The sequence below is a fragment of the Heterodontus francisci genome, chromosome 27 (genome assembly GCF_036365525.1).
Source record: "Heterodontus francisci isolate sHetFra1 chromosome 27, sHetFra1.hap1, whole genome shotgun sequence".
NCBI lineage: Eukaryota > Metazoa > Chordata > Chondrichthyes > Heterodontiformes > Heterodontidae > Heterodontus > Heterodontus francisci.
This window is the reverse complement of record NC_090397.1, coordinates 47,753,781-47,769,030: the sequence shown is the minus strand read 5'-3', so window position 1 is coordinate 47,769,030 and position 15,250 is coordinate 47,753,781. Positions and strand designations below refer to the sequence as shown.

The following is a 15,250-nucleotide window of genomic DNA, read 5'->3' as shown; positions in this document are numbered from 1 at the left end:
CTGGTAAATCTTCGCTGCACTCCCTCTATAGCAAGAACATCCTTCCTCAGATAACCCAAAACTGCACACAATATTCCAGGTGTGGCTTCACCAAGGCTGTGCATAATTGTAGCAAGACATCCCTGCTGCTCTACTCAAATCCTCTCGCTATGAAGGCCAACATACCATTTGCCTTTTTTACCACCTGTTGCACCTGCATGCTTACCTTCAGTGACTGGTGTACAAGAACACCAAAGTCTCCTTGCATATTCCCCTCACTGCTTTCCAATTATAAGGCAAGGAAACCAACACAAACTTAAAACTCTGACTTGATTGATGCCTCCATATACACGACACACACATGCAAATAGAGACAGAAGAAAAATAAAGTGAAAAGTTTGCAGCAATATCTGGAGAGTTTTTGTTGCAGTTCTTCGAGCTCACTGTAGAGTCCTTGATTGTAGGTAGGTCTCGCTTTTCGTTGGGACCCAGTATTCTTCTTGAACTCAGAGAAAAGTCTCCTAGTGAACAAGGTTTAAGTGGATTCAGAGGCTTGCGAGAAAGAGATGGGGGCAGACAGGAGAGATCTTCTCAGTCCAGGAGCAAACAGACACTCTCAGTTCAAACTGTGTGTACAATTCAGAAAAACCCAGGTTGCCAAGCAGGTTAGTCATGTGACTAACTGGTTTCACCACGTCTTGGATTGTATCACCTTAGCAGGCTCTGGAATGCTCCTCTTACACACAATACCTGGTGATCCAGGTCCATTGTGGGTTGAATGCGTCAGGGAATGGCCCTTTGTTCTTCCAAGCACTATCTGTTGATATGCAAATATCTTTTTCAGCCACGGCTGATCTTTTTATCAAGTCTTTTCACTCCAGTAACAGTTTAAAATCAATGTTCATGACAAAATTAATGTGCCTCATTCTTGGCGGGTGGGGGGGCTTAGCCTGACAATATCCTTTCTGTACTGTTTTGGTCACCACAGTACAGAAAGGATATTAAGATATTGAAAGGGTACAGAAGCGAGCTACCAGAATGATTGAGCACCAAGACAAGCATTTTTTTTAAATCAAGAGGGCAATCTGTCCATCTTCAATTTCTATTAGAGAAACATGAAATACAATACATGAAAAGAACTGAAGACGGACAGCTATAGGATCAATCAACAGGAGGAAATAGTGTGAATTTGGATCAAAAGTTGAAATGTTGTTGACTGCGATTTCCTGAGAGCTTGAACACAATTAGCAATGATGCTGCTAAATGGCAAATTGCATTTATATCGCAGCTTTAACACAGTAAAATGTCCCAAAGTGCTTCACAGGAGCAATTATCAAACAAAATTTGACATTGAGCCCACATAAGGAGATATTAGGACAGATGACCAAAAGCTTGGGCAATATGGAGCATCGTTCTGAGAAGAATGGGGTACTGATGAGGAAATGGAGTTCTCCACACAGACCTGAGAGCAAGGAGTGCACAGTAGTTCACCAGTTAGTGGTGCCGCAGAGAAATATTTAGAAGGGCCCACGAGACTACAGTGGCTATACATGCCGGTATACCAAAGCCCACATAAGACAGCAGTTTGACTGGCTAAAACTCCACAAAGATGTGGTGGAGTACTGCAGGAGTTGCCACATGTGCCAGGTTGAGGGGAAACACCAACCTACAGTGAAACCTGCACCCCTAAGTTCTGTACCAGTTTTAGGAGGACCCTCCAGCAGAGGGCTGGTGAACTGTAAGGGACAGGCTGGCAAAAGATTATACAGGAAATGACCGAGAGGGCAGGTTAAAGGAAGTCTGGAAGGAATCCCAGATTGAAAACCCCTACTGTCCGGTCAGCCAAACCCGAAAAATGTGACAGTTAGACTCCACATCCTCCTATGTAAATGCAGATACTAGAAGCACCCCACCAGAGTTGTTAACAGTATTTACAGGAACTAGCAGAAACAAAGAAAAACCTCTAGGGGGTAGAGAAACTGTGAGGGTGATGCCTCACTTAATCGAAGTGCCTAAAGGGCGTGCAGTAGAGTCTGCACAAATACCTGCAGGCAGGCATGTCCGCTGGGACAAAGAGGTGATTAACAAAGAATCCTCCCCCACAGTCAGAACCAAAGAAAACCACCCAGCCCCCTAAAGTCAAAAGCCTTTGCATGACTCAGCAAAGCACTGAGAATTTAGGATAGATGCGCCCACTACTGACTCTCCTGAAAATAAAATTACCTCAGCAGGAACAAAGACCCTAGGCAGCCACGGAAATGCGCAAATGGAAGAGAAACTTCCGAAAAAAAGAAACATGTTTATTGGGATGCCAAAAAAGGGGCGATTTTAATAAGTTTTAGGATTTGTGAATGCATGTGAGAAATGCATGTTTTTTTTCTGTATCTTATATTTTCTCTCGACTCTTAATGAAATGTGCTTTTCCTCAAAAGCCATTTCATTTCACTAGGTGTGGAGGTGTCATGCTAGGCCCCCACCTGCCAAGAATGAGGCACATTAATTTTGTCATGAACATTGATTTTAAACTGTTACTGGAGTGCAGGAAGGATTTGTTAAACAGATCAGCCGTGGCTGGAAAAGACATTTGCATATTAACAGACAGTGCTTGGAAGGACAAAGGACCATTCCCTGACACATTCAACCCACAATAGACCTTGATCACCAGGTATTGTAAGAGGAGCATTCCAGAGACTGCTAAGGTGATACAATTCAAGATGTGGTCAGACCAGTTAGTCACATGACTAACCTGCATGGCAAACTGGGTTTTTCTGAATTGTACCAACTGTTTGAACTGAGTGTGTCTGTTTGCTCATGGACTAAGAAGATCTCTCCTGTCTGCTCCCATCTCTTTCTCACAAGCCTCTGAATCCCCTGAAGACACATGAACCCCAAGACAGAAAAGTCTTACAGCCAACAAGGTTTAAGAATACTAGGCCCCAACGAAAAGCAAGACCCACAATCAAGGAGTCTACAGTGAGCTCAAAGAACCGTAACAAAAACTCTCCAGATATTGCCTCAAACTTTTCACTTTATTTTTCTTCTGCTCTTTTCTCTCTCTATTTGCATGTGTATATCATGTACGTGCGCATTGTAGCGTGGTCCTGTCGTGTATCCGTAGGCATCGACCGAATTAAGAGTTTAAGTTCAAGTTTAATAAATTTCAACTTTTCTTCTTTCAACCTAAGAAAACCTGTTTGTGCTAGTTTCTTTGCCTTATAATTGGAAAGCAGTGAACAAGGGGGAGCTAAAAACACAGTGTGTTAAAAATTAAACCCTGTTAAGGTAAAACCAGGTGAAGCAGAGAGGGACCCCCTAGGCACCTTTCTCACCTGGTCATAACAATATCCAAAGTGTGGTTGCACCATGATTTATAAAGTAGCGGGATTGCCTCACTATTTCACCTCAAAATTGACCTTTTAATGCATCCCAATATCTGATTCGCTTTAACACTGCTGCTGAGCATTGTTGAGATGGCTTCAATTTACTGTCAATTGACCCTCAAAATCTCTCCCATTTTCCCATGCACATTATTTTCTTTCCATCTAAACAATAGTCCCTTCCAAAATTTTTGTCCCCATATAAAGCACTTTGCACTTCTCTATAATCACTATATTAAATTTTATCTGCCACCTGTCTACCCTGTAGTTTAACCTGTTCAGCTTTGGAGTCTACGACCTTCATTAGTTTTACATTGTCTGTAAATTTAACCACTGTTTGTGACTCCTCACTCCAGATCATTTATAGACATTTTTTAAACAAAAGGTCCCAAAACAGAGCTGAGACCCCACTGGTAACATTCTTTCAGGTTAATGAAAATCCCTACATCATGACTATTGAGTAACCAATTATGCACCCATTGTAAAATACTTTCACATTCCTGAAAAGGCTCATTGAAAATAAAGTGGGAATGTTACCAAAGGTCTTACTGAAATTCAAGTACACCACAATCTGCGCCTTATCCTTAAGATTGGCAAGACCACTCCTTCATGAACCCATATTGATTCTTTTCTGGTTTTATTTCTATCCAGATGCACCATGATCTCCAAGAGTTTCTATAGCTTTACCCATAATGCATACCACTCACTGCCCTACAGTTTCCTGATCCACTTTTGTTACTTTACTAAGATATACCATCCGTATTCCCCCCACCCCCACCACTGTCTCCAGCCACCTCTCCAATATTCAGTGATTTTTATAAGATCCGGCAGTTTCTTCCTTAGTTCCTTAAGAATGCTCAATGCCTCTTAACTGGCCCAAGATTTATTCCCTAAGTTTGCATAACTGTTTCGCAATGGTAGAAATGTGAATAATGTCATAGCTCACCTCTGCAATACACTAATTCCCTCTTCCAGATCACATGTTACAAGTCACCCTCCTGGTAAAAATTGAGGCAAAGAACTTATTTAGCACTTTTGCAATCTGTGTAGCATCAGTTCTCATGTCTTCACCTGGTCCCACTTTCAGTTGCCCCACTACATCTTCCCCCATTTCCTGCTTTTCTGTTTCTCAGTATAACTGAAAAGCATATTATCCTTCACTTCATTTGCCATATTCAATGATATTTTCTTTGCCATTTTACCCCATTTACACTCCAGAAATGTCTTTGTATTAAATCCATCTTAATTCTCTACTGTTTTTCTTTAAGTTGCACAGTATACCCATTTAACCAGGCAGGAGCTTTTAAGCTTCATACCCTTGTTTAGTCAGGGTATACATTGGTCCATTGCATTCAGAATCACCATGAAGGAACTCTAGTTTCTCCAGCCACCTGGCTGTATTGAAACGTACCAAACCCACTTGAGAAGACTCGAGTTATTTCTCTGGAAATTAGATAATTTTATTTGTATTTAATTAACTTTACCAATTCTTATGTCAAATCTTAGCACAGTTTTACCCACTTTAATGGAGCTTTGATCACCTCTATTACACAATCAAATCCAGGTGATTTCTCCTTGTTGGCTCTTACAAACTGAGTGACGAAACAGTCTTCCATTAACTCAAGGTATTCCTTCCCTGTTTTACCCATAGATTATCCCAGTCAATTTACAGTAAGTTGAAATTTCCAACTACTATCGTTGGTCTCTTACCAGTCACCTTCCTCATCACATCCACAGTTCCAGATCAAACCTTTCTCTCTAGCAAACTCCCAGTAATAGCTCACCTCTGTTACCAATTATCCATTCCACCCAAAGTGATTGTGTTTGCCTTTTCCTTTTTTTATATCCTCTTCCTTGCCTTCAATACTAGTCTGATTTTGGATATAAATATCTCTTACTCCCACACTACTGCCTTTTCTCCTGAGCAGTATCTTAATTCATATCCTTTCAGATATGTATCCCATTGCATGGAATCAGTCCACCATCTCTCAGTAATGCTAATGTCCAATCTATCAACCCCTGTAGGATCTTCCAGATTTCAAATCTTGTTAGACTTCTACTACTAAAGAAGCCCAGCTCCAATACTTTGTAACTTTCTCACTTTCTTTAACATTTTTATTTTGTTTATCTCCCACTATTGGAAGACAAAATTTGATGTGTTTTCGACCTCAAGGTTTGCTCCAGCGTGAGACACCTTCCATGACCACCCCTACCCTCCCACCATTCTATTCGTCCATCCTGCCAACTAAAACTTTAATCCACCTTTTGTTTAGGAAGAACCCATCCAGTCTGCATGAGCTCCAATTCGAAAAGGTTTCCCTACACCAAAGCCTTGGCCACACATTGGTTCCCAGTTACTATCCATCGCTCTAGTCGCACATGACAGACTGCACTGAAGATCCTGCCCTTCAGCTTCCTTCCTAATGCCCTAAATATATTGTGAAGAACCACATTCCAAGTGACATTGATGACAACTGTTTCCTCACCAATTATCCAGTCAGCCTGGAACGTCAGATCTTCAACCCTACCCTGGAAGCAGACACCTTTTGTTTGACTGGACCAAGTTTGCAAAGCTCTCTAAACGAAATCCCCCAACATCACAACTGCTCTGCTCTCTCTCTCACTCCCGCCTTCCCTGATGAGCTTGCTACAGTGCAAGGCCATCATTGCCAAAGGCTGCTCCATTGCCTTAGTGCAAGGCACAATCACTGAAGGTTACTGCATTGCCCCAAAGCTGCTGGATTGCCCTCTCACATGCAGAGGTAGTTGTTCCCAAGATCACACTGTCCACCCACCCCCCCCCCCCCACCCTACTGTCTCTCACACACACACCACCTACAATCCCCTCACACATGGCCTGTAACTGGTTCCTTTACTGAATTAAGTCAAAAGCACAATTCATGCACAAAATATTAAGGATTGTTTCTGAAAACGCCTTTATTAAGATTGAATCAATGTTTCAGAACATATATGCCTTCTGCTACGTTCAATATGGTTTGCCTCAGCTCACTGATTTACTGTTTATAACAATGCCAGTTATCAGGATCCACAGGGAATGCAATATACATTTGCAGGTGTGTTTACAGCATTTAAAGCACAGAAAGTGTTTACATAACCAAAAGAACATTACATTAGCGCACAAGGGGAATTTCAGAAGGGTTCCTCATCATTGTAACATTAGCACAAATACAATATCATGGCAGGATGAGGTAAATGCTCCATGCATACAATTTATGAAGTAGCTGTATTTTTAAACCATTTATATATGTCTCAAAGAGACAATTAACTGAGTTTTCTCTGTACAATTGTGGAAATGATTTACACTTGAGCCATTAAAACAGCAAACCTGTAACCTGATCAGTTTAAGAATAAACTGAAGAGAGAAACAAAAGCACAGCCACAAGTAAAATATACAAATTCTTGTAGTTTGAAGTCATATAATTCCATTCAAAAAGCATTTACTACCAAGATCTGGATTTGCACAGCAGTGACACCAGACCAGAACTCACTGCAGTGGCCCTTTGTTGCACTGATGGGAATCCTGTCCCATAGGGAGGAGACACACAAGTCAGTCACTGAAAGGAAGAGGGAAGATCAAGAGACCACTTGAAGGTAAAAAGCTCTTTTGCGCAGGGTAAAAAACTAAATGGAAAGAAAGTTGGCTTGTCCAGTTAATAGGTGAAAGCTGCAGTTAGGTCGCAGGGAGTTACTCTGAAAAGCTAACAGCTGCTTGAGGAGTATGTTCATCTTATAATTGGCACTCCTCATAAATACAGGTTAAAAAAAACATTTTCCAAGCTACAGTTTAGCTATTGAGTAAACAAGCACCCACATGTCCACACATTCTCTAGTCCTGAAACAATACAGCTTAGCATCCCGCTGCATTGAAAAGCATAATTCACATCTGCAAAACCTCTTCCTTCACTGGGATCCTCTTAAGCAATGTGTATATTCTGATGGCTGTGGAACACTGAAGAGGGAGTGTATCACTGCACTTTGAACAACCATTTAAATACTCTTATGGTCCAAAATCAGAAGACTAAACAAACAGCAAGATGCTGTGCAAATGTGGTTCTTCCAGTTGTTGAGACATAAATTTAGAATTGCAGTGAGAAACTATTGTAGTTGGCAGCTGGTTGCAAAGTTCTCACCTAGTCACAAGCATCGAAGGTTCAAACTCAGTTCAGAGACAACAGATGCTGTTGCTCCTTGAACTGGTCTTGCAAGGGGGCATCCATCCATTACTGCACGAGGACATCCAACCCTTACTGAATGAGGGATCACTCCTGCCCAAACTTTGATTTTATTTATTTTTTTTAAATGCACCTTAAAGAGCTGACAAACATGAGATGAAAAGCAAAAGGGATAGAACAGGAGAGTCCGGAAAGGAATCTATTGTTAAAAGTCCTTGAGTTCAAGTCCTAGCAGTTGACACACTGATGTAGGCGGGATAGTGAATGAAGCTGGTTCTTCTACTGTTGTTTGGACAGCTCGTCAGACAACCAATCCAGTCCTTCACACAGACCTGTGCCCTGAGTGGCACACGTGGCCTGTATGTGCCACTGAGGACAAAAAGACAGAAATTATCAATTCACAACATTAGCTAACGAAATAGGAAACACACACACACAAAACAGTATCTCTCATTGCATTACACTGTAAGACAGCCTGGACACAATACACTGGTAATGAGGCTAGAAATGCTATATTACAGTGAAGGGGTGGAATAGTGTTTGAGTTTGCAAAATGATGTTTTTTCAGGCTTTACGTGGTATTTCTGAAGTCTGTATCTTTAAAGTAAGGACAGACCAAAATATGTGTATTATCTGAAATGTGTGGCCGTGTGACAGGAAGCAGTTAAAAAAACTCAGTGATGGGGTGAAATTGCCCACTAACAATTTGGTGCTAATCCTGTAAATTATTAGAAGATGCATTGCCACAAATGGCTTTGAAGCCAATCTAATTACACTTGAGGGGAAATTGATACCACAAAGAGAAAGAGCAGAGGAATGGAACTAGTGTAGATAGCTCTGAAGTGGAGGTAACTATGGTGTACACGTAATTGGCTAAATGGTTTCATCTGTCCCTCTCAGAGATGCCTCCTCTTGGGTAGCTTTGCTGGGAATGACAGTAGCTCCCAATGGACCTTTTTTACTCGAGTCCAGACAAATATGAGCAAGTTAAGATGAGCAGCTTGGGATGTTATACTATGTTCAAGTGCTATATAAACGCAAGTAGTCAATGTTCAAAGATGGTGACGGAGCTCAAACTCGTTCTCTTTCGAAGTTTACACAATTGCAATTCCAACAGGGGTTACTGGGTAATAAAAAGACTCATTTCTACAGCGTCTTTCACCAACCAGAGACAAAACACTTTACAGTTCAAAAGTACTTCATTGGCTGTAGTCACTGTTGTGGAAAATATGGCAACCAAATTACACATAGCAAGGTCCCAAAAACAGCACCAGATAAACAACCAAATCATCTATTTTAGTGATGCTGGTTGAGGGATAAATAGTGGCCAGGACACCAGGGAGAACACGCCTGATGTTCTTCAAATAGTGCCATGGGACCTTTTAAGTCTACCAGAGAGGAGTGATATCCAACAGAAGGCACCTCCGACAGTGCAGTGCTCCCTCAGTATAACAGCAACTTGTATTTATATAGCCCCTTTAACACAATATCACGAAGGCAACTCACAGGAGCAAGACAAATCAAAATTTGATATCTAGCCATAAAGGGCAATATTAGGGAAAATGGCCAAAAGCTTGGACAGAGGTGGATTTTAAGGAGCATCTTAAAGAAGAAACGTAAGGTAGAGAGGTGGAGAGAAAAAGGGAGGGAATTCCAGAGCTTGGAGTCTAGGCAGCTGAAGGCCACCAAATGGAGCGATTAACAATGGGGAGCTCAAGAAGCCAGAATTAGACAAACACAGATATCTGAGGTTGCGGGACTGGAGAAGATTACAGCAATAGGGAAGGGTGAGACCATGAAAAGTTTTGAAAACAGGGAAGAGAATTTTAAAAGTTGAGGTGTTGCTTAACCGGTTGCCAGCATAGGTTAGCTAACACAGAAGTGATGGGTGAACAGAACTTGGTGTGAGTAAGGACACCTGCAGCAGAGTTTTGGAACACCTCAAGTTAATAAAAGGTAGAAAGTGGGAAGCTGGCCAAGAGTGCATTGGAATAGTCAAGTCTAGAGGTAATAAAGGCATGGATGAGGGTTTCAGGCAGAATCAGGTGCTGTGCGAAGGTGGAAATAGGCGGTCTTAATGATAGGTGGCTAGTCAGAAACTCATCATGGATCAAATGTGACACCAAGGTTGTGAACGGCATGTTTCAGCCTCAGACAGTTGCCAGGGAGAGACATGGAGTCAACGGCCAGGGAACAGAGTCTGTAGCAGGGACCAAAGACAATGGTCAGCAGTCTTCCCAATATTTAATGGGAGAAAATTTCTGCTCACCTACTACTGGATGTCAGATAAGCAGTCTGATATTTTAGTAACAGTGGAGGATTCAAGGGAGGTGGGTGAAGTAGGTCTGGGCATGGCCAGCGTATATACAGGAAACTGATGCTGTGCTTTCAGATGGTGTCACCAAGGGGCACCATGTTAGTGAGAAATAGAAGGGGACCAAGGATAGAACCTTGGTTGACAGAGGTAACTGCAGAAACAGGAAGTGACAATCTAGATAGATAAAAATGGAACCAGGTGCCATCCAGCTGGATGACAGTGGAGAGGTACTGAAAGAGGATGGTGTGGTCACTAATGTCAAAGCCTGCAGACAGGTCAAGAAGGACGAGGAGGGATAGTTTACCTGCATCACGGACATAGCATGTCAGTTGTGACTTGGATAAAAGCTGTTCGGTACCATGGCAGGGACAGAATCCAGATTAGAAGGATTCAAACGTGGGAGTTCCATGAAAGATGGGCACGGATTTGGGGGGCAACATGTTCAAGGACTAAAGAGGAAAAGGAGGTTGGAGATGAGGCAGTTGTTTCCAATAACGATGGAGTCAAAGGTTTTTTTGAGCAGTGGTAAAGATGTCAGATTTGGACAGGGGGACAGAACCTGAGGAGAAAAACATTTACAATATGAGTTAACATGGGAGCCAGGAAGGGAAGCTGGGTGGTCAGCAGTTTAGTGGGAATAGGGTCAAGGAAGCAGGAGGTGGGTCTCATGGACAAGATGAGCTCGAAGGAGGGATAAGGTTGGAGAGAAACTAGAGATCGAAGCAAGTTCAGGGCTAGGGCAGGGGGAAACTAGAGGAAGCTTGGCCCAGTGGGCTAGGGGAAAGGGAGGGAAGTGGTAGGGAAGCTGATCAGATGGTCTCAATCTTAGTAATGAAGAAACCCACAAGCTCCTCACACGGTTGGACAGGAGTGTGAGGATAAGGGCAGAGGGGTTTAAGTCGCCAGTTTAGAGTAGAGAAAAGCAGGAGTAATCTTTGTATTCCAGGATGATCCAGTGCTTTATAAGCTCCAGCCAGATCTGGCAGTGAATGGCTAAACCAGTTGTCCACTACATCCGTTCAAGTCTGTGTCCCTTGAACTTAAGGGAGCAGAGATGAGGGCCATACCGGAGGGATAGCCAGCGTGAGAGAGTGCAATGGTTTTTTGGGGTCTAGGACATCAAAGGGGGAGGTGAGGTGCGGATGAGAAAATTAGCATGGCAAATGGAGGGCCAAACGCTAGACAGTTGGGATTTTGAAAATGCAGCTGTGAATTGGGGGATAGTTTTTCCAGGGGCAGGTACAGAAGGAAAGTTGGGATAGGGAATGGGGGAATATGGGTGGGGAGTGACACAAGGAAGTGATCAGAGATGGCCTTATTTGTGATTAATATGATGGAAATAGCAAGGCCACGTGATATGACAAAGTTAAAGCAGGTGATTGTGAACATGGGTTGGGGAGTTTACATGCAGGGAGAGGTTTAGGGAGGTTAAGAGGACTGTAAACTCTGAGAAAAGAGAACATAATGAGTTGAGATGCAGGTTGAAATCACCAAGGATGAGAAGTCACTCGGTGCTGAGGGTGGAAAGCAGTGAAAACATGTCAGAATTTTTATGGTACTTGGGTGGACGGCACAGAACAAGGATTTTAAATGAGAAATGAGAGGGCCAGAATAAGGGGAGATGCTCAGAGGAGGAGAAATTGCCAGGAGTATAGGGACAAGGCCAAGGTCTGATTTGGTGATAAGAACCATCCCACCACAACAGCCTTGGTGGAGTAAGTACTGTCCTTCCGACAATGCAACACTCCCTCAGTATTGCACTGGAATGTCAGCCTGGATTCTCTGCAAAAGTCTCTGGAGTAGGGCTTGAACCCACAGCATTCTGACTCAGATGAGTATGCTACCGAGTCAAGGCTGACACCTCAATAGTCAGAAACAAAAACTGCTTTCCCTTGATCTAGCCAGGTTTGCCAAAGCCAATTAGGGAGCAGCAGTTAAAAACTGGCATCTTCTTGCTGTTAGTCATCGGAGGCCTTTTAAAAAAAGACATTTTCAACAAACATCAGCAATGGATATACATTTTAGATAAATACAAAAGCCTTACAGTTCTGTTGTGCAGGCGATGTAATCCCAGTTTCTCCGAGAGCTCATTAACTGTCAAGGCATTTGGCAAATCCTGCTTGTTTGCAAATACCAGCAAAATTGCATCATTCAGCTCATCCTCTTGCAGCTGGGAACAAAAGGCAAAGCACAAGCAGAGTAAGCACAGTAATCACATAAATCAAAGTTAAAGTCAACAGTGTTGCAGTTTTAGAAGTAAGACATTTAAGAGTTTAAGAAACCATTACATGAATGAAATCTAAATCTCAGAAGCCTCCATTTTCCAAGCGTTTTGGAACTTAAATATCAGTTTCCCAGAGGCAGGAAAGGGTGCGATGGCAGCACATGAACCCTCAATGATGGGTGATGGAACCTGTTTTCAGTAACGGTGTCACATCCCACAGCTGTATTGTTATTATTGTACTGATGAACAAACCATTGGACAACCAATGTTGATCAGCTATTCAACTGTGGACACAGAGACAAGTCCAATCCCATCTGTACCCAACATTTACACACCAACATGTGAGGGTTAAGTGAATATTCAGGAGTCCTAGCTGATTTTCCCTTCTCTATAATGCAGGGTATTGAGGCTGACCTCCACATCTATAGCACCTGCACCAGATGAGAATTTGAACCTGGGACCTTTATGGTGAATGTGACTCAACCACGGATGAGTGGCTGGGGCAGAGCTGCTACTACTTTTTCAAATTGTTCCTCAAAAGCTATTTCACACAAAAGGAAATCTCCACAAATTTTAATTGCAGGTTATGGAGAATCTTGAAATTCAAATGCCCAATCTAATACCATTATAAATACAGACAGCATCAGGACATCTTCCACAAACACTGATCTGCAGTACTTCATACTCATTTAGAAGCTGGCCCTATTTTGCATCTCCTAGTCCAATGCCAACATCATTGGAATTATTTCCACGATAAGTGGCTCCCTTCAGCCAATAGGTTTTGTGCAGAACTTTGTAAATGGTCACTGAGAAATCATTACCAGGTGGAGTAAAAGGGATTTCCTCTGAAATTATAGTGATTCTATATAAATGCTCAACATGAGACAAAATGAACATGTATTTTTCAAAACATTTTTGATGATTGAAGAGCAAAATATGTAAATCCATTCATTCCAGGATAGAGTTTACTTGTAAGGTACTTCAGGGCAGAGACCACCTCCCCTCCCCCAAGTTTGAATACAACACAAATTTGATTTGGCAAAGAGGTGGAACATAAGACGACACCACCTTGCTCCTCAGATACTTTTAAGAAAACCTGGGTTTCCTCCTCAACCAACCAGCACTGCCATTTCTCACCATTTTTCCTAGTTCGTCTACCGATTCCTGCACTCTCTCTCGGTCATTGCTGTCCACAACAAAGATCAGGCCCTAAAAGGATAAACAACCAATAGTGTTATAGCAACTTAGCCACTGTACAACAGAGCACAACTCGCTCCAACAGTGCACTCCATTAAGGATAACAATCACATTAGAAAGTACGAAACAAGTACAAATACATATGTTTAGAGAATTCTAACTAAGTAGTTCTTTTTCCTGGGTATATAACTTCGCAAAGCTTTCATAATGAGCACTACAGCTGAATCATAGTAATAAAAGCAAAATACTGCTGATCCTGGAAATGTGAAATAAAAACAAAGTTCTGGAAATACTCAGCAGGTCTGGCAGCATCTGTGGAGAGAGAAACAGAGTTAACATGTCAGGTTTGTGACCTATCATCAGAAAGGAGGTGGGGAGAGAGGGTACCTGCTCTCAGAAGACTAACACAGCTAAAGGCTGCAAAGACCTGAACCTGATTTGAAAGTTAAGGTCTGCAGAGAAGTAAAAGACCAACAGGATCACCAAGGATCGCCTTATTCACAGATGTCCAGGTCAAAGGTGCTCAGAGAAGTGATGGAAGAGGATATGACTTTGAGAAAGGTCTGGGAGAGCCAACCCATTGCAACTGGGAGGAGCTTGAAACTTTTAACTGCCAAGATTTTGCCATCAAGGAGGACTGTGTAACGTATAAGTATGGTGTGAGGTTTTCAAGTGTTTGAATAAGTAAAGAAAATACCTTACTTTGTAATTTGGGATATCAATTACTTACAAAGTACTATGTAGTTAATGGGGATTTCTTTTAGTTTAGCTGTTATATTAAAAGTCTTAAAATGTGAAATTTTGACGTGTAATTCTTTAAATTGGTCTGGGGAGTTCATATTTTGAGTTTCAACGTAAACGGTCTCATTGAGGTCATAACAGCCAGTGCTGAGCTTTTCCCTGATCCCATTGACCTCAGTATGACTACAGCTCCAAATGCCACCTCGATGTTGAGGGCAGTCACTCTCACCTTAAGTTCTCTAGATCAAGGTCATGAGGAGGTCTGGAGCTAAATATTTCCCATAGAACCAGAAGGGAGCATCAGTGAGCAGGTTGTGGGTGAATGAGTGTTGCTTGATGGCACTATTGTGACTCCTATTATTTGACATTTGGGACAGGCTGATAGGACGATAGGTTAGGCACTGTTTTTTGTGGATAGAACACACCCGTGCCATCTTCCACATCGATGGATAAATGGCAGTGTCACAGTGGCACTGGATCAGATCAACTCGGGAGAATCAAGTCTTATTTTATACTCACCTCAATGTTCTATTTATATTACATAGCATCCAAAATGACATCATCCAGTTAATCAGCACATCAACACATTACTGCCTTTTTCATTCACGTACTAGGCCGACATATTCACTCTTGCGTGTAGTGATGTTGAATAGTGGCTGTTGTATAGACGAATTTCTATTCATGAAGCAATAGGAAATATAATGAGGACACGCCCAGGAGTTCCAGCATTCACGTACCTGTGTGTTTTGGAAGTAGTGCCTCCACAAAGGGCGGATTTTATCCTGACCCCCAACATCCCACATGGTGAAGCAGATATTCTTGTACTCTACAGTCTCCACATTGAAACCTGAAATAAGAGAACACCTTAATGCTCAGTCACTAGGACACAATCTACTCCAGGACTGCACAGCTTCATTTTATTTATAATGTCAAAAATCAAGTTTCCCACAGCTGTTTTTCATCACACATACGATCTTTCATTTGTGCCTCCGCCAATCTAAACCTCAACCCATTGCTACTCCTCTGTATTCCTACTCTCCTGCCACAAACTCAAGCTTGATATCCTGCTGAATAGGCTCGCAGTTACTGAGTGCCCCTTTGTATTCTCCACAGCCCATCGAGGCACCCATCATTATCTCCTTGCAAACAGCAACCCTACATCCCCAACCTCCCCTCTCACCGGTCTTCTGGCTCAGTGTACCCAATGGGGTCTACTCTCACC

The 15,250-nt window shown here is 42.3% G+C and overlaps 1 protein-coding gene across 1 annotated transcript in view; it reads right to left on the bottom strand.

The window, feature by feature from the left end:
- Positions 1-6,275: 6,275 nt before the first annotated feature.
- Positions 6,276-15,250, bottom strand: part of LOC137384804 (ADP-ribosylation factor 4-like) — a 28,830-nt gene continuing 19,855 nt past the window's right edge. The window contains exons 3-6 of the mRNA XM_068059301.1: positions 14,766-14,875; positions 13,228-13,299; positions 11,911-12,036; positions 6,276-7,918 (exon numbers count right to left, since the gene is read on the bottom strand). Coding sequence (XP_067915402.1) covers positions 7,829-7,918; positions 11,911-12,036; positions 13,228-13,299; positions 14,766-14,875 — 398 coding nt within the window. The 3' untranslated portion in view covers positions 6,276-7,828. The remainder of the gene's footprint in view (positions 7,919-11,910; positions 12,037-13,227; positions 13,300-14,765; positions 14,876-15,250) is intronic.